This window comes from Arachis ipaensis, chromosome B02, assembly GCF_000816755.2.
Source record: "Arachis ipaensis cultivar K30076 chromosome B02, Araip1.1, whole genome shotgun sequence".
In the NCBI taxonomy this organism is placed as follows: Eukaryota; Viridiplantae; Streptophyta; class Magnoliopsida; order Fabales; family Fabaceae; genus Arachis; species Arachis ipaensis.
The window spans coordinates 90,390,084-90,418,003 of NC_029786.2; the positions used below are offsets into that span (position 1 = coordinate 90,390,084).

At 35.1% G+C, this 27,920-nt stretch overlaps 3 protein-coding genes and 1 pseudogene across 14 annotated transcripts in view; 1 reads left to right on the top strand and 3 right to left on the bottom strand.

Moving 5' to 3' along the window:
• The window catches only part of LOC107625683, a 6,922-nt gene extending 1,515 nt beyond the window's left edge, over window positions 1–5,407 (top strand). The window contains exons 2-6 of one of the 8 annotated variants that reach the window (XM_021116148.1): window positions 1,635–1,705; window positions 1,803–1,997; window positions 2,152–2,195; window positions 2,285–2,379; window positions 2,504–5,407. In XM_021116148.1, coding sequence (XP_020971807.1) covers window positions 2,559–5,234 — 2,676 coding nt within the window. In that variant the 5' untranslated portion in view covers window positions 1,635–1,705; window positions 1,803–1,997; window positions 2,152–2,195; window positions 2,285–2,379; window positions 2,504–2,558 and the 3' untranslated portion in view covers window positions 5,235–5,407. Of the gene's footprint in view, window positions 1–1,634; window positions 1,706–1,796; window positions 1,998–2,151; window positions 2,380–2,474 lie in introns of those variants that run through there. The other 7 variants (XM_021116149.1, XM_016328374.2, XM_021116147.1 and 4 more) reach the window with 7 other exon arrangements.
• LOC107625688 (pentatricopeptide repeat-containing protein At2g17525, mitochondrial-like) lies at window positions 6,742–10,185 on the bottom strand. Of its 5 annotated transcripts, XM_021116153.1 has the most exons (5): window positions 9,352–10,185; window positions 9,094–9,204; window positions 8,615–8,777; window positions 8,030–8,466; window positions 6,742–7,200 (listed from the first exon to the last, which is right to left on the bottom strand). In XM_021116153.1, exons 1-4 carry the CDS (start codon window positions 10,094–10,096, stop codon window positions 8,370–8,372), a joined length of 1,116 nt encoding a protein of 371 aa, XP_020971812.1. In that variant the 5' UTR covers window positions 10,097–10,185; the 3' UTR covers window positions 6,742–7,200; window positions 8,030–8,369. The 5 variants fall into 5 exon arrangements, with proteins under 5 accessions (XP_020971812.1, XP_020971809.1, XP_020971811.1 ...); XM_021116150.1 differs by having other exon boundaries at window positions 9,094–10,185; XM_021116152.1 differs by having other exon boundaries at window positions 8,030–8,513; window positions 9,094–10,185.
• Window positions 10,561–15,861, bottom strand: LOC107627604 (annotated as a pseudogene).
• Window positions 15,858–27,920, bottom strand: part of LOC107627607 (TMV resistance protein N-like) — a 75,321-nt gene continuing 63,258 nt past the window's right edge. Inside the window, exon 2 of the mRNA XM_021116991.1 lies at window positions 15,858–16,674. Coding sequence (XP_020972650.1) covers window positions 15,858–16,674 — 817 coding nt within the window. The remainder of the gene's footprint in view (window positions 16,675–27,920) is intronic.

The window sequence follows — 27,920 nt, forward strand, 5'->3', positions numbered from 1 at the left end:
CGCCTGCGTGCCCCACGCGGCCGCGTGGATTTCAAAATATAACCCCCCCAGATCACGCGAACCCTATTATCGCGCCGCCCCCCTGAACCCCCTCTCTCTCTCTCTCTCTCCAATTTCATGTTCCTATTTAACCTTCTTTCCTTGCAAACTTTTTATTCTCTGTATGTACATTGAGCTGTCTCTGCTGCTATTGTGATATTGTTGTCTACTTGATTGTGATAATATATATAAAGGTGTTGCGACTTATGTGGTGTTTAGTTTCTAGATGGCAGATTGTCTTGACATATGTGCGTCTCTGATATGTGTTTTTCCTGGTCTTTCTCTGGTTTTTCTTAACCTGCTAAGTGCTCTTCTTGGTTTGCATGATTTTCATGGAGAACTTGAGTGCTTTGCAAGCCTTTGTTTGTTCTTGAACCTTGAGAAAGCTAAGACTAGATACATACTAACATGATCAATCCAAAGAAGGTTACTTGTAATAAGTCACTAAATCCTAATAAACGTTATGGTAATTGATTTATATGTCTATCTACTCTTCACAACAATGGCATAATAAGCTTCTATCTATAGATTTTAAATTTTTTTAATAGTACTTTGAAGCATTTTCACTCAACTTACTGCTAATCTTGTAGGACTAGGAGTTGTTGCAGCTTCTTGAAACTATAAATCTTAAGCAGACATGTGTTGCTTCTCTGAAAATTCACAATTCAGATTAAGATTTATGTGAAGAAGACAAGAATTCAAGAAAAATATTTTGAAGAACTTATATATTCCAATTCTGATTTAGTATTCATTATTTATTCTAGCTGTATAATTGAGTTGATTTGTTTCACGAGTTCTTTATTTTGTTGTTTTGGCATCAGAGTTCAAAACATACTTTCCCTTCATATCTCTGGGGAGTTTCTCTGAAATTGTTTTTTATTTTATTGTTTTGGCATCAGAGTTCAAAACATACTTTCCCTTCATATCTCTGGGGAGTTTCTCTGAAATTGTTTTAAGTCTTAAACTCTTGTGTTCTTGTTCTTAAGTCAAAGGTGAACATCTTTCATTCTTTCTTTATGATGTCAAAGCAAAAAGAAACTATGCTAATTGTGAGAAAACTTGTTGCTGATGAATGAAATTTTTTCACCCCTTTTCTGGTTTACAATTTTTCTTTTTCGTATTTCTTTTCTGCTTTAAAACTAAATTGATCACTCATCAGTTTAGTTAAATGAGTCAAAAGTTCTCAGTTTGAACTTTGAATCATTGGGTAAAAGTTTAGAACCTGGTGTGGTTAAGAGTCATTGAGTTCAAGCAAAATACTAATGGTTATGTTTTTATCTTCTTTGCTATGTATTTGGCATAATTGATCTTTGTATATCCCTTGAAGGGATTCAACCTTTAATAGCATGTGGGAGGCATTTCTGAACTATTCAATCATTTCACTTCTTTTATTTTTTTTATTTTTTATTATATTAGAATAATAAAGGGAGAAGAAGAAAAAAGAATAGATCTTTGCTTTTAAGTAGCAGTAGGTGAACCAAAATCTATTGTACAGTTGGATTTATCTTAACCATGTGGTGGAAGGTGGAAACTAAAGATAAAATAAAAAATTATTTAAGATGGTAGCTGATTGTTTTATTTACACTTGTTTGTAGGTAGGAAGGGTGATATTATGCGATGAAAAGCTTCAGGAGCTGCTTGGATGTGAAAGCATCTCTGCTATAAGGTACATGATTCTACCTATCTTGTATCTAGTTTTGTTGCCAGGATTAATTAAAGGGCAAAGGGATAGCCCGGTGCACAAGCATCCCACGTTAACGCAGGGTTCGGGGAAGGGCTGCACCCAAAGAGTGTAATGTACGCAGTCTAACTTGATAATTACATCAATGACTGTTTCCATGGCTTGAATCCGTGACCTTGTGATCACACTGAGATTTTATTGTTTGGGGGATTATAGATTATGAGGGAGGATATATACGAGAGGTGGATCAAGAGAAAGTACAAATAATGCAAGTCATGTAATTTATCATATAAAATATTGCTTTTGCTTTGTTGCTTCGTCTCTCTCACCACTGTGTTATGTAGCTTTTGCTTTGTTGCTTCATTTTCCTTTTTACCCCTTTGCTACTGAAATATAAAATATTACTCACTCATCTTGCTTTGGTGTTGCAGCTGCCACTCTGCCAGTTCCTGACTACCTACCAGTGACGGCAACGGTCCCCTCTCTTTCTCAGCCTCTCTGGTTCACATTCCATGCTTCTGACAAGGTAAGATATTACTCACTCATCTTGCTTTGGTGTTGCAGCTGCCACTCCACCAGTTCCTGACCACCAACCTGTGACGGCAAAGGTCCCCTCTCTTTCTCAGTCTCTCCGGTACATACTCCATGCTTCTGACAAGGTAAGATATCTTCTTACCTCCTGTACTTTTTCACCCATAACACCATTTCTATTCTGGAATTTGCTGTCATATATTATTCCTATGCTTTGTGGCAGAAATGATCAAGTTTCTTCTTAATTGGCAGCATTCAGTGCAGACGATGAATAATTTGAAAATTGATTCATGAATAATAATCAACAATGGAGTTATCACAGGAATGGAGGTCCTTCTTCCCAATCGGAACACCTGGTGGCTCCACCGTCGCCCCTCTTCTCCTTTCTGAACCAACCACTACCACTTTAGGCCCCCTCAAATTCAACCCTGACACTAACTCCCTCAATCCTCTCTTCTCCTCTTCTGTCTTCCCCTCTCTCCTTCACCTCCCTCCCATTCTCTCACCCTCCCGTTTTCTCTCTTCCCATTCCCTCCTCCCTTCAACTGCTTCTTCTCTCTCCTCCTTCGCCCAAAACAATGCCATTTCCCCGTCCTCCTATTTCCTTACTAACCGTCTCCACCTCCTCACTTATCCAGATCGCAGAACTGCCATTGTTTTCTTCCCCACTGGGCCCAACGATGACAAAATCGGGTTTTTCATGCTCTCCGTCACAGACTCCAAGTTGCAAGTCCACCTTGACGGAAACGATGATATTTTCCGTGCGGAGATGGGATCCTCCTCTGCTCACCGTATACTGAAAATTTTGGTGAACCCTATTCTTGAACCTCCTCCCTATTCGGGTTATGATTCCTCTTCTCCTGTTATTGGGTATTTGTCGGCTTGTACTCTCTATTCTGTGCACTGGTTCATTGTGAAGCATAGCTCTATTTTCGATAGGCCTGTTATGTTATATGTGGGCGGTAAATTTTTCAAGAGTTCTTCCGTTGTTCATGCTTGTTGGAGCCCTCATATATTGGAAGAGAGTGTGGTGTTGTTAGAAAGTGGTCAATTGTTCTTGTTTGATTTGGAGTCTCATTATCACGGTTCGAGTACTTCTTTTAAGGGGACTAGGTTGAAAGTTCTGTGGAATGATTCGGGTTATTGTAGTGATTGTGTGTGGGTGAGCTGTGAATTTAGTTGGCATCCTCGGATTTTGGTGGTTGCTCGCTCTGATGCTGTTTTCTTAGTTGACTTGAGATCCAAGGAATGTAACGCGAGTTGCCTAATGAAGATTGATATGTTGCGTATGTATGCTCCAAGCGAAATCGAGCAGTTTCTTGCCTTGTCAAAGGCAGGTCCTAACCATTTCTTCTGCGCAGTGGCTTCTAGCAGTCTTTTACTTCTCATTGATGTGAGGAAGCCTATGATGCCAGTGTTACAATGGATGCATAATATTGATGAGCCTTGTTACGTAACTGTGCTAAGCTTGTCTACCTTGAGGTCCAACTCAAGGGAAGATGCTTTCAAGTTGGCTTCTGAGTCTGGATATTGCATTATACTGGGATCATTTTGGAATTGTGTGTTTAATCTCTTCTGTTATGGACCTGAATTGCCATTCCGAAAAGGATATATTGCTTCGAAGCTTTCAAATATTAACAAAGCATTCTGTGCCTGGGAGCTTCCGTCTGATATTGATTTATCTGGCTGCAAGTGTCATTGTGGAGATTGTCTCTTAACGGAAGAGCTGTCAAAGGATGCTCTTCCTGAATGGATTGATTGGCAGCTGAAGAAAGAGATTGTCTTGGGTTTTGGAATTTTAAGCAGTGACCTGGCTGCCCTACTTTGTGAATCAGATGAAAATGGTGGATTTACACTGATAAGGCTGTTGTCATCTGGAAAGTTTGAATTGCAAAGATATCATGCTTGTTGGGCTCCAACTAGGAACTTAGATCATTGCCACAAAGAAGAATTATGGCTGGACAAACACTTGCATCCCTTCAGTGAGGAGGAATACAAATTTCCAAAAAGATTTCATCACCTAAAATTGGCTTACCTTCAGGCATATGTTGGTGATAGTCTTTCTAAATTGCTACACAGGAAACTAGAAAAGAGTCACATGCAAACTCGACAGAAGGAATCTTATGCGAGTAAAGTGCATGAGTTTTTGTGTGAGAAATTAAATGCTTGTGGGTTTGGTCGGTTAAGATCATCTGCTGCAACTGCTGCTGTCTTCAAAGATATAAAACCACCAACAAGCCTTCATGAAGTTGCTTTAAGGAGACTTTGGGCTGACTTGCCTATGGAGGTGTTAAAATTGGCATTTTTAAATTATTCTCAATGTCCACAAGTTGTAAACAAGCATAAGATAGCTTTAGATTTCTTAGCTTTACCTGACCTTCCTCAGTTGCCTCCATTCTTCTTACGGAAATCTTCACACCACAACAATGATGACATTGTGGGTCCAGTTAGGCCATTTCCATTTCTACTTGTGCTAAATGAATTTTACAACGGGTGCTCAAATTTGGAAGATGACGAGTTTTCCATAGAAGCAGAGCTTGGCCTCAAGTACAATGAAGTAATGAAGGTGGCTAGTAACATAACTGTTTCAACTGATTGCTCTACGGAGATATCTCTTTCTGATGATCAAGAGGAAGCTTGGGATGGTTCGTTGAAAGGAAAATCTTTTTTTTCATATCGGCCAATGGCATTCAATTGCTGTGCCCAAGATTTTGTTACAGGGGACTCTGTTTATAGTGCTGAAATTTATGATACATTTATATTCCATGTCCGGAAGTCCAGGGAGCAGACAAAGCCTCTTGGACAAGAGGTATTTGATGATCATTGCCCTGTTGAGTTGAGTCTTCATGCTCCATTGGAAATCTCTGAACCTCAAGGTTTAAAAGCATGTAATCTACTGAAGAAACATATGTCAAAATGGGAACAACATTTTGATTTGTATAAGGAGTTTTGTATCCAATCTAGATTTGAAAGTGGTAGTTAACAGGTGTTCCTTCATTTTTTGTCCTTGTCCCCATAGATAAACGTAAATGAGTTTTATCCTCTGAAAAATATGCTCTTGGCTGATTCTTCGGGAAAATATCAAATATGCGATGCATTGTATATACCTTTTTCCCTTTTTGGGTGTTGAAGCAAGTTTGAGGTCAGCTTTCATAATTTTCTTGGTACAATCAGGCGGATCTTTTTAGTACTTTAACACATCTAGTGATTCTTAATCTGCCATACTATGGCTTTAACTTGGCTATGGGCTATCTTTTAGCTCCTCATATTTTACTAACAGATACTAGAATTCAATAACATATTTGACTTTTGTAAAGTGCATTTTCAAAATTGAGGACGGTGAGGCAGGGGTCGGCTGGAGAGTTGGGTTGGAGCTTGGTTTGTGTTAGAGGAAATGAAATCCGAAAATGTTAAATTGTCAGACTATAACATAAACCAACTTAGTTTATGGTTGACAATTTTGTCAACTAAAATGACTTATTCATATATCTAGATTTACAGGTAATAGATAGAGCTTTATTTAAACCGAGAAAACAGACAAATTTGCAAGGCGATGGTTTTGAACTATATACATTATATATAAAGCATAATATTTGAGTATTAACTTTTCAAGATTGGGCATATTTGAAAAGTCAGGAGTTTGTGTCAAGTGTTGAGAATGACTAAGATTGAGTATTTTTTAGCTGCTGCATCATCTGCAAGAATTTAAAGGTGAAAAAATTAAAGAACCTGAAAAATATAGATGTAAACATGTGATATTTCATTTAAATTATTCTTACAAATTTGTAAACAGGTGTGCTTTTCTTTTCTTTTTAGATAAAATAAGAATTCCATAAAGGTGAGAAAAAACAGACAAAAATAATGGTGGTGGATTAGATTTCTCCTATAGAAAAGTAAAAGCACAAAACAAAGACCTTTATAAAAAAAGAAAGCAAAGCTGTCCAATCTCTCAACATGTCCAAAATGATCATGAGTTTTACTCCAAATAAATGCTAAGCATTGTTTTTTTCTCTTGTTCTTGAAGTTTTTTTATTTATGTTTTTTCAACTACAAAATGTAAATAAAACTCAAATAGCTTTGGAACGTTCAAAGCAAGTCCCTCAATAGCTTTTGCTCCCTATAGATTATAGGAACCAAAAAGTAAAATTAAATTAACGGTAGCTTAAAGAGCATTAAACAATTTATAAAGGTCAAATAACAGAAACTACAAACAGGTGGACTGATCAAGATTCAGGACCTTATTTGTAAATATATTTGAAAAGGGTGAAACAGAAATTTTCGCCATATATCACTGTTATATGAATTTAAAAACATACTTGAAATTCTTACCATGTCTTTTGATAATACATTAAGCACTTTCTCTGGATTCCACAACCTACTCCGTTTCTTAGGTTTTGTTGGCAAACTCTCGCGAATAATTTCTCTTCCCATGTCTCGCAGCAAACCATGCATGCCAACTTTCCTCTTGGTGTTCACAGTAATAAGGCATCTTTTCATAAGAACATTTATTTCAATTTCAGCAAAATGCACACAACCATTTAGTATATTAATTACATCATTTGTGTCCATTCCAATAAAGAAAAATGCTACATCAAGAAATATTTCTCTATACCTATCATCACTTAGACCATCAAAACTTATCTTAATTAAGCTTCTTCTGTACATCGTTGTTTGGAATAGTTTTGAGTTTCTTCAAAACACTCCTCCATTCATATACTTTCCTAATAAACAAATGGGACCCAATCACCTCAAGAGCCAGTGGCAATCTCTCGCAATATGAAACAACTTTTCCTTAGCAAGTAAAGCAAACTCTTCTTTCAGACATGGTTCTTTGAATGCATGCCAGCTAAAAATTTCAATGGATTCTTTGTCATTCAACAAACAGTTCCTTCATGTCTAGCATATGAGTAACATGTTCAACAATGTTCTTGATATCGTCACTTTCATTCCTGCACGGTAGGCACTAGAGATTATACACACAGTAAATAAGATTTACAATTTTCTCAAATTGTTATAGGTTCTAGTTACTTTGTAGGTATAATGTTGCTTAAAGTAAATAAATACATGCAAATTAGATAAAATTAAGTTGAATTATATACAAGTAAGAATTTCGTATGCTTTTACATAGGAATGAATTAAAGAAAATGAATTTTAGTATGCATTTGCTAAGTTTAGATTTTAACAAACATGCACAAAAAATTTACATCTTTAAGCACCTTTTGAAGATAGGAGGAAAAAATATTTTTCTATTCATATTCATAATTATGTATTTTAATTTATTTTATAATATTTATTAATCGCTACTGTTATTTATTTGAGTCCGCGGGTCTCATTCTCATTATATAGAAAGCATCAAACATAATTTAAACACAGAATAGTAAAATGCTATAAAGATCAGAGATCTGCAGTGTCTCCTTTGTAGTCCTTATTATGCAGAATTTAATCTTCATTGGGTGGAAAAGTTTAGACTATTAATCAGAGATGGCTTGAGCAAGATTTATTTTATTCTCCCATTAAAGCGCTACTTAATAGCATCCTAAAATAGTAGCAGTTAATTTGGTGCAAAATAGTAGCAACACTCCAAGATAAACTTACAGGTAGTAACTGATAGCATACATAGAGTATAGGAGTCAAATAGAAAACATATATTAATCAGGTCTATGAAGTGCAATTTTGCTTTAAAAGCTCTATCAAATTCAGCCTGCAAGATAACATGGACATAAATAAATTTTATATTTCAAAATAATGTTTATAGATACTTAGACTATTAGCACTTACTTTTTCATCTCCACCATGAACAGTGAAATTTGCATCTGCTACCATATTATCACCAGAAACAATACCTTCACCTTGTTGCTCTCTGGTTTGGTCAACTTGTTCAGCATATATGAGATAAACTGGTCTTCTTCATTGTGAATCCTAACCCAGCAACAACAATCTGCACTTTGTCACCAGCTTCAAGGTTTGATATTACTTTCTGCCATTCCTCATCTCTAAGTGAAGCCAGTGTATCTCCATCGTAGACATAAGGGATGGTCTTCGTGTGATTTATGATAAACAGATTTTCGACAATAGGGCCTTGTGATGGTACATTGTTTGGGGAAGAAGAATAGACTATTCATAACAACATTGTCTTTAACTTCCACCCATTCACTTGAGGGACATGGAAAGTTACAAAAGAATCTTCACCGACGAATGTTAACCAATCAGGATTCCTATTGCCAGGAAGAAAACAATCTCGAGTTACTCTGGCACTAAATTTCTGCATAATGGAAACATTCTTTAGTTTTGGAATTTTAAGTGTTATACACAGTTTAGTTTTAATCAGGTGAACAAGTTGATAGAATAAATAGAGAGACAAACCTGCAAATATTCTCTCTAAGTACCTCTGTGACTGAACAATTCATTCCCTTTTGGATTAAAATTGAATTCAAGGAATTTTCTGATTCAATAATGTCACCTTCACTAAAACAACCATGTATTGATGAGGTACTCCCTCTTGAGATATTTGATGCACCTGATGTTACTACAATTTCATTGCATTTTGTGACATTAAAAGTATTACGGATCTAGATAAAAATGCATCTCGATAACATCAAAACTAGTAATAAAAAATGCTATTGATTGCATAAAAAATGATGCAATAATTTTAAACCACTAGAGGAAACAAAACAAATAGTACTATAGTAGGTCATGTATGTTGATCATATTCTTATTTTTGAAATAATTTTCTTGGCTTAGATTCAATAGCAGTGAATTCCAAATAAAATAGTTAGGAATGATGCCTTTTTCTACCATTTCTAGGAAGAGTTGCAAGGCTTTCTGAAGATCACCCTTCTTACATGTAACATTAATCAAAGGACCATAAGTTTCTGCATTGGTTTCACACTCTCTTGCAGTGATATCTTCCATGAACTTCAATGCACTTTCAACTTTTTCTTGTCTGCAAAAACCTGCAATGATTGCATTAAATGTAGATGGAACTGGAAAGCAGTTATTGGCAATCATTTCATTCATCAGCTCAACTGCTTCTCGGACGCAACTGTTTTCAGATAATCTGTGAACTAGGCAATCATAAACTAGAATACTTGGAACTCCACCTTCATCAATCATCTGATCATAGACCCTCTTTGCATCGTCAATACTCCCCTGCTTACAATGTTCGAAAATCGTCATGCTTCTGTCAACAGCTCTTGGAAACATCTTTCCTAACTTTGTTAGAAATTCAACTGCTTCATCAAAACGGTTCTGCTTGAATAGACCATATATTATGCTATTATAAGGACTAATGTGCCCTCCCGAGCCTTCTTTGCTTTCCTCCATCAGCTCCAAAATTGAAAAACCTTCATCGATTCTTCCTTTTGAACACAACCCTCTAATTATCGTGTCGAATGTAGCAAAGTTCCATCTGATCCCATCTGTTTTCATGTCATTAAAAAGATCCAAGGCCAAATCTAACATCCCAGAATAACAAAAACCAGATATGAGTATGTTATAGGTGTCTACATTTGGAAGAGAGCCTCTACTCTCCATTTGCTTCAGGAAATGAATCCCAACTTTTACTTTTCCTACTCCACAAAACCCCTTTATCAAGGTGTTATAAGCCACAACATCAAGTGAAGCCCCCATGCACTCAACTCTGTCCAAAACCTCAGCAGCCTCCGTTACACGGCCGGCCTTGCAAAGACCTTCCACAACCTTAGTCACGGAGACAATATCAGGAACAAAATCCATGGCAAAGCTCTTCTCCAGCATCACTAAAGCCTGAACTAAATTCTCCTCTTTGCAATACCCGGATATTAAAATGTTAAACGTGACATCATTCGGTTCCACCATCTCATACATCAAGCTTCTAGCCCTCCCAACTTTCCATTTCTACAAAGTGCATGAAGCAAGGTGTTGTAAATCAGAGTGTTTGGTGTGACCCCTCTGCTAGACTTGCTTTAAAACAGCAGAGAGGTTATATAAGATGGTTAGAGCCTGAGCATCAAGTATTTGTTATTTGTTATCACAAGACTTAAGATAGATTATATATCTATCAATTTTTTTTTTAATTTGTTGTACACCTAAAAAAAGAAATACCAACAGAAAGAGCTGATTAATGTAATTTTAATTTTAAGCAGGTGACATTGTCAACTATAGGTTATATTATTAGTACTTCAAAGGTTCAAATGTTTTCCATCATATTACCTTTAGTGAGAACTAATTTGGCTCAAGATTCACAATTTGTCAACTAAAATGATTCATTCATATATTATAAGTTTACAGAGACTACTTAGAGCTTTCAACCAAGAAGAAAAGTTTTTTTTTTTTTCTTTTTTGCAAGGGTTTTTGAACTATATACCTTATTTATAGAGCCTCGGATCATAATCTAAACATGAATAGTAAAATGCTATACATAGATATAAACAATCTCCTTTATACTCATTAGTATGTAGAACTCAATCTTCTTGGGTGGAAAAGTTTAGATTATTAATCAGACATGACTTGAATAAGATCTTTTGATTCTATCATTAAAATGTATTCTACTACTTAATAGCATCCTAAAAGTCATCTGCACCTCTTGTTGCATCCTCTCTGGAGCCAATACTTACATCCCTGTCATCAATTTCACATTACATAAACAGTTTGTGTAAAGTTGGGTACCAGAAAAAGTGAATGACTTACATGAATTATTAACTTGGTGCCTGATAAATTAAAACCATTTAATGATATAGATTTAATAGAAATCAATAAGCATAAAATTTTCTAAAACCTTTAAGAGTGTCGTGCATTGAAACATTGTTCGGGGAAAAGTATGTGCAGAAGTTTTTTAAAAAATGATATCTGAGGTTAGAAGGAAAACTTATAATTAGATCTAGGCAACAAATTAAATTTTACTTTTCTTAGCCTACTACACTTACCCACAATTTCAACTCAAATTGACAAGTCACACAATACTCTTTGGTGATCACACTCTCTGGAGTTTTCGTTTTCCAAGTGTGAAGGAAACACATTGCGCGATAATCCTTCAAAGTCGCATATACACATATACACAATGCTCTTTAATCTTAGTAGTGCATGAGGCACTTGTGTTATGGCAGTTTTATCTGCCATCAAAGTTGCCAATGATTCCATCTGTTCTATGTCTTCCTCTAGCTTATCAATCAATGAACATTCTGAGAGAATGAGAGTTTTGAGAGATCTCAGCTTGTAGATGCTTCTTGGAAGTACACGAAGCCTTGAACACCCTTTCAAATTGATTAGAAGAACTTGCTTGAGATGTTCAATGGTATGAGAAACCGAAGTCAACTTTGGGCAATATTTGAGTATTAACTTTTCAAGATTGGGCATATTTGAAAAGTCAGGAGTTTGTGTCAAGTGTTGAGAATGACTAAGATTGAGAATTTTTAGATTCTTCATCATCTGCAAGAATTTTAAGGAGATGAATTCAAGAACTAAAAAAAAAAACTAGATTTGAATATATGAAAATTCACTTGAATTGTTTTTAGAAATTTGTTAATAGGTATATACTTTTTTTATAAGAATTTCATTAATATGAGAAAACAGAAATACAGAAAAGGTGGGGGAATAGGGTTCCCATATAAAAAAACAAAACACAACACAAACACCTATAAAAATGCAAAGCTCTCCAATCTTTCAACATGTCTAAAAAGATCATGAGCTTTGTTTTTCTCACTTGTTCTTGAAGTTTTCTTTGTTTGAGGTTTGCTATGTTCAACCACAAAAGCAAATAAAACTCAGAATTTATACCTGACCCTTCTTCCATACTAGGTTGAGTTTGCTATATTTGAAGTCAATGGCAACTAAATTTCCCTGATAAAAGTTTGCAATTGTATATTCTGGAGGACATTCATGCCAGCACAACCATCGAAGATCTGTCGAAAGAAATTTAAAGTCTCCAACAAGTTGCACATTCGCAAACTGAAGCAATCTGAGTCTCTTCATCTCCTTAAATGCTTCTGTCTTTAAGTGGGTTGGATTCAGTGACTTTGGTAGGTTCAAAGCAAGTCCCTCAATAGCTTTTGTTCCCTATAAATTATAGGAACCAAAAAGTAAAATTGGATTAAGGGTAGCTAAAAGAGCACTAAAAAATTGAAAAAAAAGAGTCAAATAACTAAAACTCCAATCAGGTAGAATCATAAAAATTCAAGAGAATAGAATATAATTGAAGTTCCACTCCCTTGTTTGAAAATATAATTGAAAAGGATGAAACAAAAGTTTCCACAATATATCATTGTTGTTGTATGAATTTGAAAACATACTTGAAATTCTTACCATGTCTTTTGATAATACATTAAGCACTTCATCTGGATTCCACAACCTACTACGTTCCTCAGGTTTCATTGGCAAACTCTCGCGAATAATTTCTCTTCCCATGTCTCGCAGCAAACCATGCATGCCAAGTTTTCCCTTGGTGTCCACAGTAATAAGGCATCGTTCCATAAGAACATTCATTCCAATTTCAGCTTAATGCCCGCAGCCATTTAATATATCAATTACATCATTTTTGTCCATTCCAATAAAGAAAAATGCTACATCAAGAAATATTTCTCTATCCCTATCATCACTTAGACCATCAAAACTTATTTTAAGCTTCTTATTTACATCATTGTTTGGAATAGTTTTGAGTTTATTCAAAACACTCCTCCATTCATATACTTTCCTATTAAACAGATGTGACCCAATTACCTCAAGAGCCAGTGGCAATCTCTCACAATATGAAACAACTTCATTAGCAAGTGAAGCAAACTCTTCTTTTGGACATGGTTCTTTGAATGCATGCCAGCTAAAAAGTTCAATGGATTCTTTGTCATTTAACTCTTTCATACTATATAACTTGTCAATTCTAAGACAACGTAGAAGATGCTCGTCTCTTGTTGTGATGATTATTATGCTACCAGGACAGAACCATTTACGGCTTGCAGCTAAAGAATTTAGCTGCTCCAATTTGTCCACATCATCAAGTACAAGAAGAATCTTTTTCTGGCCAAGTCTTTTTTCCAATATTGACTTTCCAGATTCAATGTTTTCTACCTTTATTTTCGTTGTCTTGAAGATAGAAGAAAGAAGTTGCTGTTGTAAATAAAGAATTCCATTATCTTGATCCCAAACTTCTCTTATATTTAGGAGGAAACACCGACCTTCAAACTCACGGAAAATTTTATTATAAACCGCTTTGGCAATGGTTGTTTTACCACACCCTCCCATGCCCCATATACCAAGTAGTAGAGGATTTTCTTGGTGCTGGTCTTTTAATAGTTGAATCACCTCTTCAACACGAGATTCAACTCCTACAGGATGATTAGCAACGAACAATTCCTTCATTTCCAGCATATGAGTAACTTGTTCAACAATGTTCTTAATATCCTCACTTTCATTCCTGCACCATAGGTACTAGAGATTATACAGACAGTAGGAGAAGATTTACAACTTTCTCAAGTTGTTTTAGTTTCATTGTAAGTATAATGTTGCTTAAAGTAAATAAAGACATGCAAGTTGGACAAAATTAAGTTGAATTATATCAGTAAGAATTTCATATGCTTTTATATCGGAAGAAATTTTAAAGAAAAAGAATCTTAGTATGCAATTCCTAAATTTAGAATTTGTCCAAACTTTATATATTTAAACACCTGTAGATAGAATAGAGAGATTCCTGCAAAATATGAAGGATATTAATTAATTTACTTGGATTTTCGGATGACAAACCCTGCAATGCACCCAACTTCACGGAGTGCTTTCCTCCAACTCTCCTATCATCACTTAGACCATCAAAACTTATTTTAAGCTTCTTCTGTACATCATTGTTTGGAATAGTTTTGAGTTTATTCAAAACACTCCTCCATTCATATACTTTCCTATTAAACAGATGTGACCCAATTACCTCAAGAGCCAGTGGCAATCTCTCACAATATGAAACAACTTCATTAGCAAGTGAAGCAAACTCTTCTTTTGGACATGGTTCTTTGAATGCATGCCAGCTAAAAAGTTCAATGGATTCTTTGTCATTTAACTCTTTCATACTATATAACTTGTCAATTCTAAGACAACTTAGAAGATGCTCGTCTCTTGTTGTGATGATTATTATGCTACCGGGACAGAACCATTTACGGCTTGCAGCTAAAGAATTTAGCTGCTCCAATTTGTCCACATCATCAAGTACAAGAAGAATCTTTTTCTGGCCAAGTCTTTTTTCCAATATTGACTTTCCAGATTCAATGTTTTCTACCTTTATTTTCGTTGTCTTGAAGATAGAAGAAAGAAGTTGCTGTTGTAAATAAAGAATTCCATTATCTTGATCCCAAACTTCTCTTATATTTAGGAGGAAACACCGACCTTCAAACTTGCGGAAAAGTTTATTATAAATCACTTTGCTAATGGTTGTTTTACCACTCCCTCCCATGCCCCATATACCAAGTAGGAGAGGATTTTCTTGCTGCTGGTCTTTTAACAGTTCAATCACCTCTTCAACACGAGATTCAACTCCTACCGGATGATTAGCAACAAACAGTTCCTTCATGTCCAGCATATGAGTAATATGTTCAACAATGTTCTTAATATCCTCACTTTCATTCCTGCACCATAGGTACTAGAGATTATACAGACAGTAGGAGAAGATTTACAACTTTCTCAAGTTGTTTTAGTTTCATTGTAAGTATAATGTTGCTTAAAGTAAATAACATGCTAGTTAGACAAAATTAAGTTGAATTATATCAGTAAGAATTTCATAGGCATTTATATAGAAGTTAAAGAAAAAGAATTTTGATATGCAATTCCAAAATTTAGAATTTATACAAACTTGCTAAAAAAAACTTTACATATTTAAACATCTGTTGAATAGAGATTTCTCCAAAATGTAAAGTATATTAATTAATTTACCTGGATTTTCGGATGACAAACCCTGCAATGCACCCGACTTCACGGAGCGCTTTCCTCCAACTCTGCTCCTTGCCATTTATTTTATCCGGATATCTTTTCATAAGGTTATCAAAAGCTTGTCCAAACTTACCAGTTTGATTTCGCACTTCCGAGGGATCTATATGGTAAAATACTGGCAGCACCTTTTGAGTTTTGTTTTTACAACAGAGCATGATGTGTTCCAACTCTTGCAAGCATCATCTTGAAAATGCATAATTTGGTGACAAAATAATGATAGAAGTTTTAGACTCTTCAATTGCTTTCAGAAGCGAGATTGAGAGAGTTTCCCCTCTTGCTAGCCCGTTTTCATCCTTGAAAACATAGATACCAGCATTTTCAAGAGAGGCATAAAGATGTGAGATGAACTTTGAGCGAGTTTCTTTGCCTCGAAAGCTCAAGAATACATCATATGGCCTTTGCTGCATAAGTTTTTAAATGTGAAAATAAAACACACTGAACTAACTTTCGGAGAAGTATTAAATCTATGCAGCATACACTATAAACTGAATTAAAAGTTTTTTAACAATTTATTATATTAAAAAATTTATTTTTATTATTAATGAATTTATTTTGGTAAAACGGGTGGCTGATTCGTGGCTGATTTTCAGTACGCACCAGGATTAAGGGAGTTGCAATTCTTTTTCTTTCTTTGTTATGTTCCAAAAAGAGTTTCAAAAACAAATGGCAACTATAAATCATCAGATCCAACAGAAAATATGTTTTCTTTTAAAACCTGCCATACATCTTGAAAGGGGAATCTTTTGAAGCTGTCCAATACATTCTCCCACTCTTGTATACTTTTTTCAGATACAGCAGAGCCAACACACACAAGAGCCAGTGGCAGTCCATCAGAATATTCAATTGCATAATTAATAAGACCAGAAAAACTTCTTTCAGGAGTGGCTTTGTTGAATGCGCTCCAACTAAAAAGCTCAACACATTCGTTGTAGTCCATTTCTTTCACTCTATATATATGATTAACTCCAATCTCATGAAGTCGATCGTGTTTAGCTCTTGTCGTGATGATTATTATACTCCCTGGACCAAAACTTTCACGAGTTACTGCCAAAAACCCCAGCTCTAGGTCACTTCTCACATTATCAACTATAAGAAGTACCTTTAAGCAACGAAGTCCTTCCCACCATAACTTTCTTGTTGAGTCAAAGTTATGCGCTTGTGTTTCATATGGGTCTCTCAAAATGAAATGAAGCCGCCTCCTTGTATAATCCGCCATGCTATCCTGGATGTCTGGGACAAATGTCCTCGCCTCGAAATTGTGGCTAATTTGATTGTAGAGGGCTTTGGCAATTGTAGTTTTACCTATTCCCGCCATTCCCCATATTGCTATTATGAGGACACCATCTGCTTTCTGATTGTTTAAGAGTTGAATCAAATCTTGCACACGAGAGTCTACTCCCACCGGATGCTTCGCAATGAATAATTTCGCTGAATCTATCAAGGATGTAACATGTCCAACTATATCGCTCATAACTTTTCTGTTATTCCTGAAAAAAATATAAATATAAAGCATAATCATTAACCAATAATACAAATGATTAGGGATATTGGTTAAGTTAGAAAGTTTGTTAGAAATATTGATAGCTGTCACTATGCTGTTAGGTAGTTATGCCATTGTTAAGTTAGTTAGCAGCACCCTAATCCCTCTATAAATACTAAGTACCTAACTTGTATCAATCACTTTTCATCAATAGTCATCGTCAACAACAGATGAAAAATGTTAGGAGCCAACATTTTTTATCAATATTAGCCGATACTTTGGGCCAACACTTTATTTTTAATTTTTTATACAATTAGATTTTTGGGTTTAGAATTTAGTCTATAATTAGTCAAATGTTAACAAAAAAATAATAAATTTTGTTAGTCACGTGGTATTGCTGGTTTTACTCGTTCTCTGTATCTTTGTTTTCTCTCCCAACTCTCTTCAAACCCTCTCAGTCTCTGGAACCTTCACAAACATTGATCAATATGCACATTTATCAGAGGAACAGGATAAGAATTGAATGACAAAATCACGTTCCACTCTAGTCTCCAACAAGCCAAAGATACTCAAAAGGTCATGGCTCATCAAGAATAAAGATCAGAGCATTAAAAAACATGGGAGAATTTAATTACCAGATATCTGGAAGAAACCTGGGTAAAATGGAAGCAGCTTGTTGAAGAAGGGCGGCCTCATAACTCAACATCCTGTGTTCATCCCTTGAGATTCCTTGCAGAGTTCGCGACAAAATCTCCCCAAAATAACCGCTCAGATTGCATACTTGGGAGGGATCTAAGCAATAGAACACGGGCACAACCTTCTGATCTTTCCTCCGATGACACTCCATTATTTTCACGAGTTCTTGCAAGTACAAGGTTGATTCAGCATAAGCTATTGTGAAAACTATGATAGAAACTCTGCATCGTTCGATTGCGCCAGATAATAAAAGTTTATTAGTCTTGGGCTCGGTGCCGTCTGCTAAAACATGCAGTCCAACACTTTTGAGTGCATCATAGAGACCTGAAATAAAAGGATGAAGGAACTGCAATCCGGAACTAATGTACGCATCATATTCTTGGTTTTGGGAAGACATAGCAGCGACTGGTTAAAAGTGATGCTCTCACTCAAACATATACAAGCTGAGGCTTAGGAGGCTTATGGAGGAGGCTGGAAGATCTTTTGTCAGTTCGTAGGAAGTTAGAGAAGAAGTAAACCGGGATTTGATACCTTCTTTGTGAAGCAAATCAAGTCAATGATAGAAGTCACTACTCAGTACTCACTATGACACGGTTCGGACTTGGGAATGCGATGCTGTCTCTATAACACATTAATATTACATGTACGCATTATGTACGTATGCATTATTTATTATTACTAGAATGAGAGGTAAATTAATGATAGTATATAATAAATATTAAAATTTGTTATATTTTATAGAATTAAATTAAATGTGTAAATTAAAATTAAATTTAAAAGATATTTTATTAAAATAATTTGTAATACAAAAAATTTAGATATTAGAGTTGTATGTATAAAATGATATTTTTATTTAGTGATTTAATTTTTGTATTTGTTTTAGTTGATGAACTTAATCTTCTTATGTGGTGCTCGTTCTTTTTTTTTTATTGGTTGTTGTTAGAGTTGTTACTTTTTTCTTTCTGTGTAGGTTCTTGTAAAGACATGTTCTTTATGAATTGTTGAGTTATATGCACTTTTTATTGTGTTGTTTGTTCCATCTTTGTAAGTATGTTCTTTTTCCAAATATGTGTCTTGAATTTATATAGTTTTCTTTTTCGTTAATCTCTTGATGGGTATGTGATCTTCATTTAATGATATTAGTGTTGGCGAAGTTAGTTCCTATAATCAATGAATAATTTAAATTAGAAATAAAAATGATGTCTAAAATAATTAAAATAAGTGTTTTTTTTAGTATTACCTGTTTTATTTATTGTAATGAGTGTTAAGGTTCAATATTTTTTGTTGGAACAAATGTTTTGATAAGAGTGTATTGTTTAGAACATTTTTTAAGATTAAAATCATTTACATTGACTTCAAATATAAGTGAAGTTGCACAAATTTTTCAACTGGGATGGTATTTCAATATCATTACTTTTCTGGAGTGTCATTAGATTTGAAACAGTTGTACCCAACAATTTTTTTGCTTCGCCATCAAATAGTACAAAAGTTGTTGTACCACTTTGATCTGAAACCTTTAATTGAATTTCGAACCTAAAATAAGTATTGAGTTAGTAACTAATAATTTAATAGATGAGATTATGAAAAATATATAGAATTACCTTATTGTTGGATAGTGTGGTATTTGATTATATGTGCCACAAATGTAGTTATCTCCTTTTTCATATGCTTTCTTCTTACACTTTTCACATTCAACATAATTATTTCCATTGAGTAAGTTTGAGATGGTGTGTAGTTCGAAAATAAATTTTTTGTGCTAAATTTGATGTTATTTGAAGGAATAATAATAAGAAACTTATATGAGTAGTTCAAATAGTATGGATTTTGAATATTTGTAACGTAAAATTTATCATGATTAATAATATTATTATGACATATGTAATATGGATGTTTATTATATTGAATGAGTAATTTATAGATGCTTGTCAACTAGGCAAACAAGTAAAATCCTCTTTTAAACCTAAAGATGGAATTTCCACCAAAAGGCCATTAGAAATGTTGCATATTGATCTTTTTGGTCCAACAAGAACTCAAAGTTTAGGAGGTAAACATTATGGTTTGGTTGTGGTGGATGACTACTCTAGATTCGGTTGGGTACTTTTCCTAGCTCATAAGAATGATGCTTTCCATGTTTTTTCAACTCTTTGCAAAAGAATTCAAAATGAAAAAGATTTGAAAATTTTCCACTTAAGAAGTGATCACGGAAAGGAATTTGAAAATCAAAATTTTGAAAAATTCTGTGATGATTTTGGAATTGCTCATAATTTCTCATGTCCTAGAACACCTCAACAAAATGTGGTAGTTGAAAGAAGGAATAGAAGCCTTCAAGAAATGACTAGGGCTATGCTATGTGAAAATGAGGTTCCAAAATTTCTATGGGCCAAAGCTATAAATACAACTTGTTATATTTTGAATAGGACTATCATTAGAAAAGAGTTAAAGAAAACTCCTTATGAGCTATGGAAAGGAACCCCTCCTAATCTTAAGTACTTCCATATTTTTGGATGCAAATATTTTGTGCTTAATAATAAAGAAAATCTTGGAAAGTTTGATCCAAAATCCTATGAGGGAATGTTTGTTGGATACTCTACCATTAGCAAAGCTTATAGAATTTACCTCAAAAAACATAGAACCATAGAGAAATCCATACACATTTCTTTTTGTGATACTAATTCAATTCCTAGTGTTGTGGTAGAAGATGATACAGGTTGTGAGGATATTATGAACCAGGAAGTTAGTGAAGAAAATTCCAAGATTGTCCCAAGTGAAGATTCTGTCCACCCAGAAATGTCTCATCAGGATGGAGGAGACATTTCCAGTTTGTCTCCTAAGCCAGTAAGAGAATCCGGAACAGATCAGAATGGTGAAGCTCATCAAAGCAGTTTCTTACCTCCAAGGCCAAGAGAATGGAAATTTTTGAAGGGTTACCCCCATGATTTTATCATTGGTGACCCTTCCCAAGGCGTGACCACTAGATCCTCAAGCAAGAAGCAAGTTGATCAAAGCAATGTTGCTTTCTTGTCCCAACTAGAGCCTCTCAATGTAAAGCAAGCCCTTGAAGACCCTTCATGGGTTAAAGCCATGGAAGATGAGCTTGCTCAATTTGAAAAGAATGAGGTTTGGACACTTGTACCCAATCCAAATGGTAAGAAGGTACCGAGCACTAAGTGGATTTTTAAAAATAAACTGGGTGAGGATGGTAGTGTTGTTCGTAACAAGGCTAGATTAGTGGCCCAAGGTTACGATTAAGAGGAGGGTATAGATTTTGATGAGTCTTTTGCCCCGGTTGCAAGAATGGAAGCAATTAGGTTGCTTCTTGCCTATGCTGCCCACAAGGGGTTTAAAATGTTTTAAATGGATGTCAAATGTGCTTTCCTTAATAGATTTATAGATAGAGAAGTATTTATGGCACAACCCCCCGATTTTGAAAATAAAAAATTTCTAAATCATGTTTTCAAACTTTCAAAAGCTCTTTATGGGCTTAGGCAAGGTCCAAGAGCTTGGTATGAAAGGCTTAGTGCCTTCTTGTTGGAAAATAAGTTTCAAAGGGGTCCCATCGATACTACTTTATTATTAAAGAATCTAATGATGATATTCTTCTTGTTCAAGTTTATGTGGATGATATAGTGTTTGGATCGGCCAATGAATCCTTGTGTGAAGAGTTTGAAAAACTTATGACTAGTGAGTTTGAAATGATTTAATGGGAGAACTAACATTCTTTCTTGGTCTCCAAATTAAACAAACTCCTAGTGACATTTTTATTCACCAAGGAAAATATGCTAAAGAATTAATCAAGAAATTCGGCCTAGAAAATTCCAAACCTATGGGAACACCAATGCATCCAAATACTAAACTTGAAAAAGATGAAATTGGAAAAGTGTGAGTGTATGTTCAAGGTTTCAATCTCACCCAAAAGAATCCCATCTTTCAGCCGTCAAAAGGATCATTAGATACATTAAGGGAACATGTGATTATGGCTTATGGTATCCTAGATCTAATGATTTCTGTGCAGTAGGGTTTTGTGATGCAGATTATGTGGGAGATCGGGTGGATAGAAGGAGCACCTCCGGAATGTGTTGCTTCCTTGGAAGCTTTCTAAATATGTGGTCAAGCAAGAAACAAGCCACAGTTGCTCTATCCACAGCCGAAGCTGAATATATATCTGCCTCTGCATGTTGTTCACAATTAATTTGGTTGAAAACTCAGTTGGAGGATTACAAATTAAAAATCAATAGTATACCCATATTTTGCAATAATATGAGTGCAATAAACATTTCTAAAAATCTTATTCTGCACTCTAGAACCAAGCACATTGAAGTTAGATATCATTTTATTAGAGAACATGTGCAAAAGGGAACTATTGATATTCAATTTGTAAAATTCGAAGAACAACTTGTTGATATTTTCACTAAAACCTTGTGTGAAGAGAGATTATGCTCTTTGAGGAACAGTTTGGGAATATTAGAATTGAATTCTATTGATAAATTGTGAATTTTCTGATTCTGTTTGGTTTTATCTCGTAGGTAGGGAAGAGACAAATCTGGCTGTGCGTGGAACAAAGTCATGAGATAGGGGGAGACCAAATCTAGTGTTAGTAACAATGGGCCCAACCAATCCTTCTTGACCCACTCCATGACTCTGGCCCGTTTGTGTTAATCATCATTTTAAAAATAGTTCATTTTGGTAGCTATCATATCATATATTGTTAGGAGGAGTTCTTGTCACATCATAATCTTTTTCCATACCTTCTTCCCTTGATTCAAGGAAAAGATCCAGCAGTTACTTGTTTAATTTTTAAAATTTTCCTTGTTGATAACCGCACCACTAAATGCTCATTACTCTAATTAATCTCTCTCCACTCAGCATTTATTGTGGTCTCTCCCTCTCTCCTCTCCAACCCATTTGGCCACCTCTTCATTTCCTCACCTTCCTATTCACTTCTCTCTCATTATGAAAAAGAAGGTAGCGCCTAGAAGAAGCAACAGAACCCCACATACCAAAGTTCCTCCATCTTCTTCTACTCCTCACACTCACACTCATATCTATATTCACTCTACTTCATCTTCTTCACTTTCTTCTCAGTCAACCGAAGCCATGAGGAGAAAAGTCATTGCCCAGAAAACCTCATCTCGAAAGAAGATTGGTAAGGAAAAAGAACCTGTGATAGAAGAAGAAGAGGAGTCACAATCCTCCCCACCCCCATCACCTCCAAGGAAATCAACTCCACATACCTCTGGCCGCAGCTCTCAGCGCACAAAAGGATATGTTCTTCGAAACAAAAGAGAGCCTCCAAACTTGGATTCTCTTGATTTCAAAAACAAGTACAACAAGAATCATTCACATTTTGATCCGGCTAGGTTCAATTCATGTGCTGCTTATGAGTTTCATTCCAAAGTTCTAGTCAACCGCAAACTGTGTTCATCTTATGTGGTTTCTCTGGAAAATCTGTTTGAAAAAGGTGTTGATTTGTCTACTTTATTTGATAAAATCAAATGGACCCCTCTGCTCGAGATCCGTAAGCCAGTTTACCCAAATTTAGTTCGTGAATTCTATGCGAACATGATGTACCACGATGGAGAAATCCACTCATATGTCAAGAAGGTGCACCTATCTCTGAATAGAGAGACCATCAGTGCTGCTCTTGGATATGAAGATACTGGACCAATGGCATATATGACAGGAAAGTGGGATTCTCAGGTTGGAATATCCTATTAAATTGCTCTCATTTAAGTTTGTGAGAACTTCTCTGCATTGGATGGGACGGTTTTGACTCATAAAGCTCTTGGACCTGTAAGAGCGTTACTTCACCGCATCATTAACCATATCTTGATACCTCAGAGCGGATCATATCAAAGGGTAACAGTTTGTGATACCCTGGTTTTATTTTCTGTTATCACTTCATCTCCTATTTCCTTTGCTTACTTAATAGTTTGTCACATGTGGGAATGTGTACAAAGTGACAAAAAGGCAAACTTGTCTTATGGTATATTTCTTACATGCATTTTCGAACATTTTAATGTTGATGTGCTCAATGAACCTATAGAGAACAGGGTTTCAACTTTGAAAGGAGGAGGAATTTTTGAAGCCATGAAAGGCAAAAAGGGAAAAAGCGCTGTTGAATCAGATGATGAAACTGAATATCATCACTCAAGCTCTTCCAAACTTTCTGACTCAGTCAAAGATGTGTTGCAAGAATTCTCTCAGATGACCCATTTGATGATCATATCTTTCAAGGAGGCAAGAAAACACGCTTATAAGAATGAGAAGGCTTGGAAAAAGTGTCATGAGAGAATTAATTTGTTAATCAACAGCTTTGGAAAGGACATGGGTGATGCGGATGAAGACAACGAATCCCTGGGATCGAATGTTAATCTTTCTGATGTTTGATATGCTATTGGCTGATAGTATCTTTTGAACTCTGTTACTTTTTATTGCTTTCTTATTTTGGTATTTTGTAACTATTAGATACTTGTTCTTGGATACTCTAGACCATTTTGTTTTGATGAAAAACAAATATTCTGCTTGATTGTATGCTGTTTTCATTTATTTTGCAGGACCCCCATTGATGACAAAAGGGGGAGAAAAGTTACGAAAATTAAAAAATAGGAGCTAAAATCTGAATGATTAATGATTACCCCTGTGATTATGTGCTCTAAATTTTTCCTATGCTTGTGATACAATTGTTTACTCTTTCCATGATTTATGCTCTGATTTTTTGCTTATGTGGTTCATGCTTTGAGTTATGTTTGATCATTGTATAAATTAGCTTGAGCTCTGATTATATTTTTGATGTGTTATCTTACCATTGTTTAGTATAAATTGTCTGAATAGTTTGGCAGGAAATCCTTTTAATAGGAATTATTTGTACATGATAGTTTGAAGTATGGTTATATGTTGAAATGTACTCTGAAGGTACTCAAGCATGCTTTTGGTTGTTTAAATGAGTAGAAAATTTTTTAGATGATAACAAATCAAGTTTTGTTTATCACTTCACATCTGCTTAAAAATCAAGCTGTTCAACATTCTTTAATATCCCATATGTTGAATACATTGTGGCTGTGAGCTTGGTTTTAAATGTTACAGGTAATGCTTCCTTTAATAAAATGGCACATATTAAGGGGGAGCTTTGTAACAATTGAAAAGGGGAAGGATTACAAACCAGCAAAGGGAGTACTCTAAACCTTTACTCTTTTCCAATTCAAATTTTAATAATGTTTGTCATCAATGGGGAGATTTATGAGTTTGAAAAACTCCAAATTAATTTGATGATGATCAAACATTATTAAAATAATTAATTACAAAATTATTAATTTAAATTTTGATGCACATTAGTTGATTAATAATTTTGTGTTGTGCATATTTTGTTTTGGGCTGAAAAATGACAAGCCCAATGTGAAGTTAAAATTCAGCCTTGGTACAAAAAATGTTTTAATCAGTATGGCTGTATTGTTATTATAGTTGGGCCAAAAAAATCTTTAAGCAAGTCCAATTAAACCTTTGGTAAAAATCCAACTAGCTTGGTCCGAATTAAAAAGAAAGAAGGAAAGGGGGTAGTGCTTGATTAGTTTCGGTTACCCTTACTCACTTTTGATGGAATTCAAATTTTATGAACTAGCTTTAATTGTCTTGGTAACATGAAAGAGAAAATGCAAGTGATTTGATGGCATTAAATGGGTTTTACACGTTACTAGACAAAAAGCATGGGAAGTTGGTTTTAATTGATTTTAATTGATATCACTCATTACTTCCAAAGCTTTCCTTTTCTCTTCTCTCTCTTCTCTCTCTTCAGATTCGGTCACATCCATCAGAGGAAGATGGAATGAAGAACAAGCTATCAGATGATGGAAGAAGAAGCTAGAAGCAAGAAATGAGCTAAGGTGATGATGGCCTTAGTAAAAAGAAAATCTATAGTAGGGTGTGACTGAGATCTTTGCCACAAATGGTAAGATGTGGTGAAGAAGTCTCAAACTCTCCATACCCAAAAATGGAAGAGATCCAACTCGGTCAGAGAAGAAGATCCCTGAGGCATGACTCGTCTCTATTTTTTGTTCACCCATCACAGAAGGTAGCTAGAGAGGCTACGTGAAGGAGGAAGCAAAAATGGAGCAGGAGGAGCTGTCAAGGATCAAGCACTCATCAAGGGTCAGAAATCCTTCTTGGGGACCAAGTCAAGATGGAAGGCTCAGATTGATGAAGCTTGATGAGATGGGATGAGGAAGAGGTAATTGCATGTTGGATTTTGCATTCGGTTTCCTCATCTCTCTCTCTCTCTCTCTGGCCGAACCGATTTGTTGTTGAAGAAGAAGAAGATTAGCACGGTTCAACTGTTTCAACCTTGGAGGCTTCCCCTTCTATAATAAGGGTGAACATCCAAGGCTTGAGGCAAGGAGAAAAGAGTGAAAGCACAGAGTTCTCATAGCTACCCAAGCTAACAGAAGTTCTTCTCCTTCAATGTATTTCATGTTGTATTTTTCTGTTTAATTTTGTCTGTCTTGAGTCTCATGGAAAAAGGAAAACATTGAGGTTTGTATGAAAAATCCATAGAGAGGAAAAAGGCAGAGTATACAAAATTAAAAGAAAAAGCCATAGATATCCTAGAGGTACTTTGTACATCTATGTTGTGTATCATGATTCTGTGGGAATCCCCTTATAAGTTGGGTTAACACTTAGCAGTTGAAAGCTTGGTAGGTGACCAAGTCAAGTTCAGGATTGGGAATAGATTCTGGACTTGTCCCGAATAGGAAGGGTAGTTCCTAGGGAGAATTAGTGTCTGTAATCAAGATGATTATAGTGAAATTTCATCATTGTTGTGATAGAGACTGGATATAGGCTGCATTGCACTTGGCAGATAAACCAGGATACTTCTTGGTCTGATTCTCTCTTTCTCTTCTACTCCATTTCAGTTCCTGTTGCTAAGGAGACAAAATTGAAAAATATCTCCTGACTGGGTACGAGACAAAAAGAAAATGTCTCGTGTCTGGTTATGAGACAAAACACAAAAAAATCTCCTAAAGCTAATTTAAAAGGCTGCAAGTATTATTACTCAGCAAAAAAGGGATAAGATTCAACCCCCCTTCTCTTAGCCACTGATAAACCATCAGTATTGATCAAATTTTTTATTTTTTAAGTAATTTCGATTCATTTCTTAGTTTAATTGAGGTTCATTTAGGTCTAAAAATAAATTCGATGTGTTTTTGTTGATGATTGAGTCTCTTTAACAAAGAAGAATGAAATTATTCATTATCACTTTTATTCAATCGTATTAGATTCCATTCAATTTGTTTTGAAAGTCATCCCAACTATTGGGACAAATTGTTCATCAACAACACACCTGAATTGCAAATGAACCGAAATATTATTGTAATAACACCATTGTGTAATAACAAATGAACCAAAAATTGTGCAATCTATAAACTCAGAAACTCTTACATTCTATTCAAATTCAAATTCATAAACAACATTGTTCTTAACAAAAAATGATTTAAATTATTCATTATCATTTCATTCAATTGTATTAGATTCCATTTGGGCTCTTTCAAAAAATTCCACTTCCCTTCCACTTCACATTATCAAGTACAAGAAATACCTTTGTACATGAAAGTCTTTTCCAAAACCCAAGACTTTCTGGGTCAAACTTACCCACTGTTCTTGTATGTTGTTCTTTGAAACAATAACGAATCTCTCTTTCCAAGATGTTCAAACGAAACAATATTAAAGAATAATTATCCAACATTTGTTTGATTATGGAAGACTTTTTATTTAATAGTAATGATCTGTAATGCGTATTTATTTTTTGTTGAGTTTCTATAATAATGTATAATTATTTATTTTAGAATTTATAAAATTTATGAGATTATTTTACTGAATATTAGTCATGACTCTTTTTGGATTGTGACACAATTGAGGAAGGTGATGAATTTGTTAACCTGGCTATTTATGCAAATGGAGGCATCGACAATGCTAAAAGCGACCAATTTGATGAAGCCAAGCGTAGCAACAAGGAGACAATGGAGCAAACCATTTTGGAACAAAAAAGGTAGAAGTTTGATGAATTTATCTCTCATTCCAATAAAGAACTAATTAGGAGATATAAACAGTCTATATTGATGGTTTTAGAAACCCATAGTTTGTTCCAAAAAGTATGGAATTTGGTTTCTGAGAACTGCAACTAAGCTCTCTGTCCACTTCATTGATTCTTTTTCTCAAGCAATTATTGTTGAATTTGATTTCGTTACATTGAAGTGGTTATGTCCAACCAGTAATGGAAATCCAATCCCTCAAGTAAGAGAGCATTTATGGCAACATCTTACTTTCCTTTTTTTCCCTTATCATTACAGGTTATGCCTTTTTGTCTCGCAATTGGTGATTTTAAAATTTTAATGGTGTCTTATACCCTTATGAGGTTAGAGGTGGTCTGTTTAACAAGGGTAGAGTTGCTCAGTTTGAGACTTTTTGGGAAGAATGTGGAACACTGGACAGAGGGGGGCTGCTGAATCCAAATTTACTTGGTTCCATCATAGGCAAGATAATATATACATTCGGAAAAGGTTAGACAGA

What these genes read in the sequence shown, in the direction of transcription:
- LOC107625688 (XM_021116150.1), bottom strand. Translation starts at nt 10,096, where the DNA reads ATGTATGAGATGGTGGAACCGAATGATGTCACGTTTAACATTTTAATA. An exon ending in TCCTTTGATTAATGTTACAT is followed by an intron (nt 8,778 to 9,093) that starts GTAAGAAGGGTG and finishes ATGAAATTGTAG; the next exon opens with TAACATCAGGTGCATCAAAT. An exon ending in CTTAGAGAGAATATTTGCAG is followed by an intron (nt 8,467 to 8,614) that starts GTTTGTCTCTCT and finishes TCCTGGCAATAG; the next exon opens with GAATCCTGATTGGTTAACAT.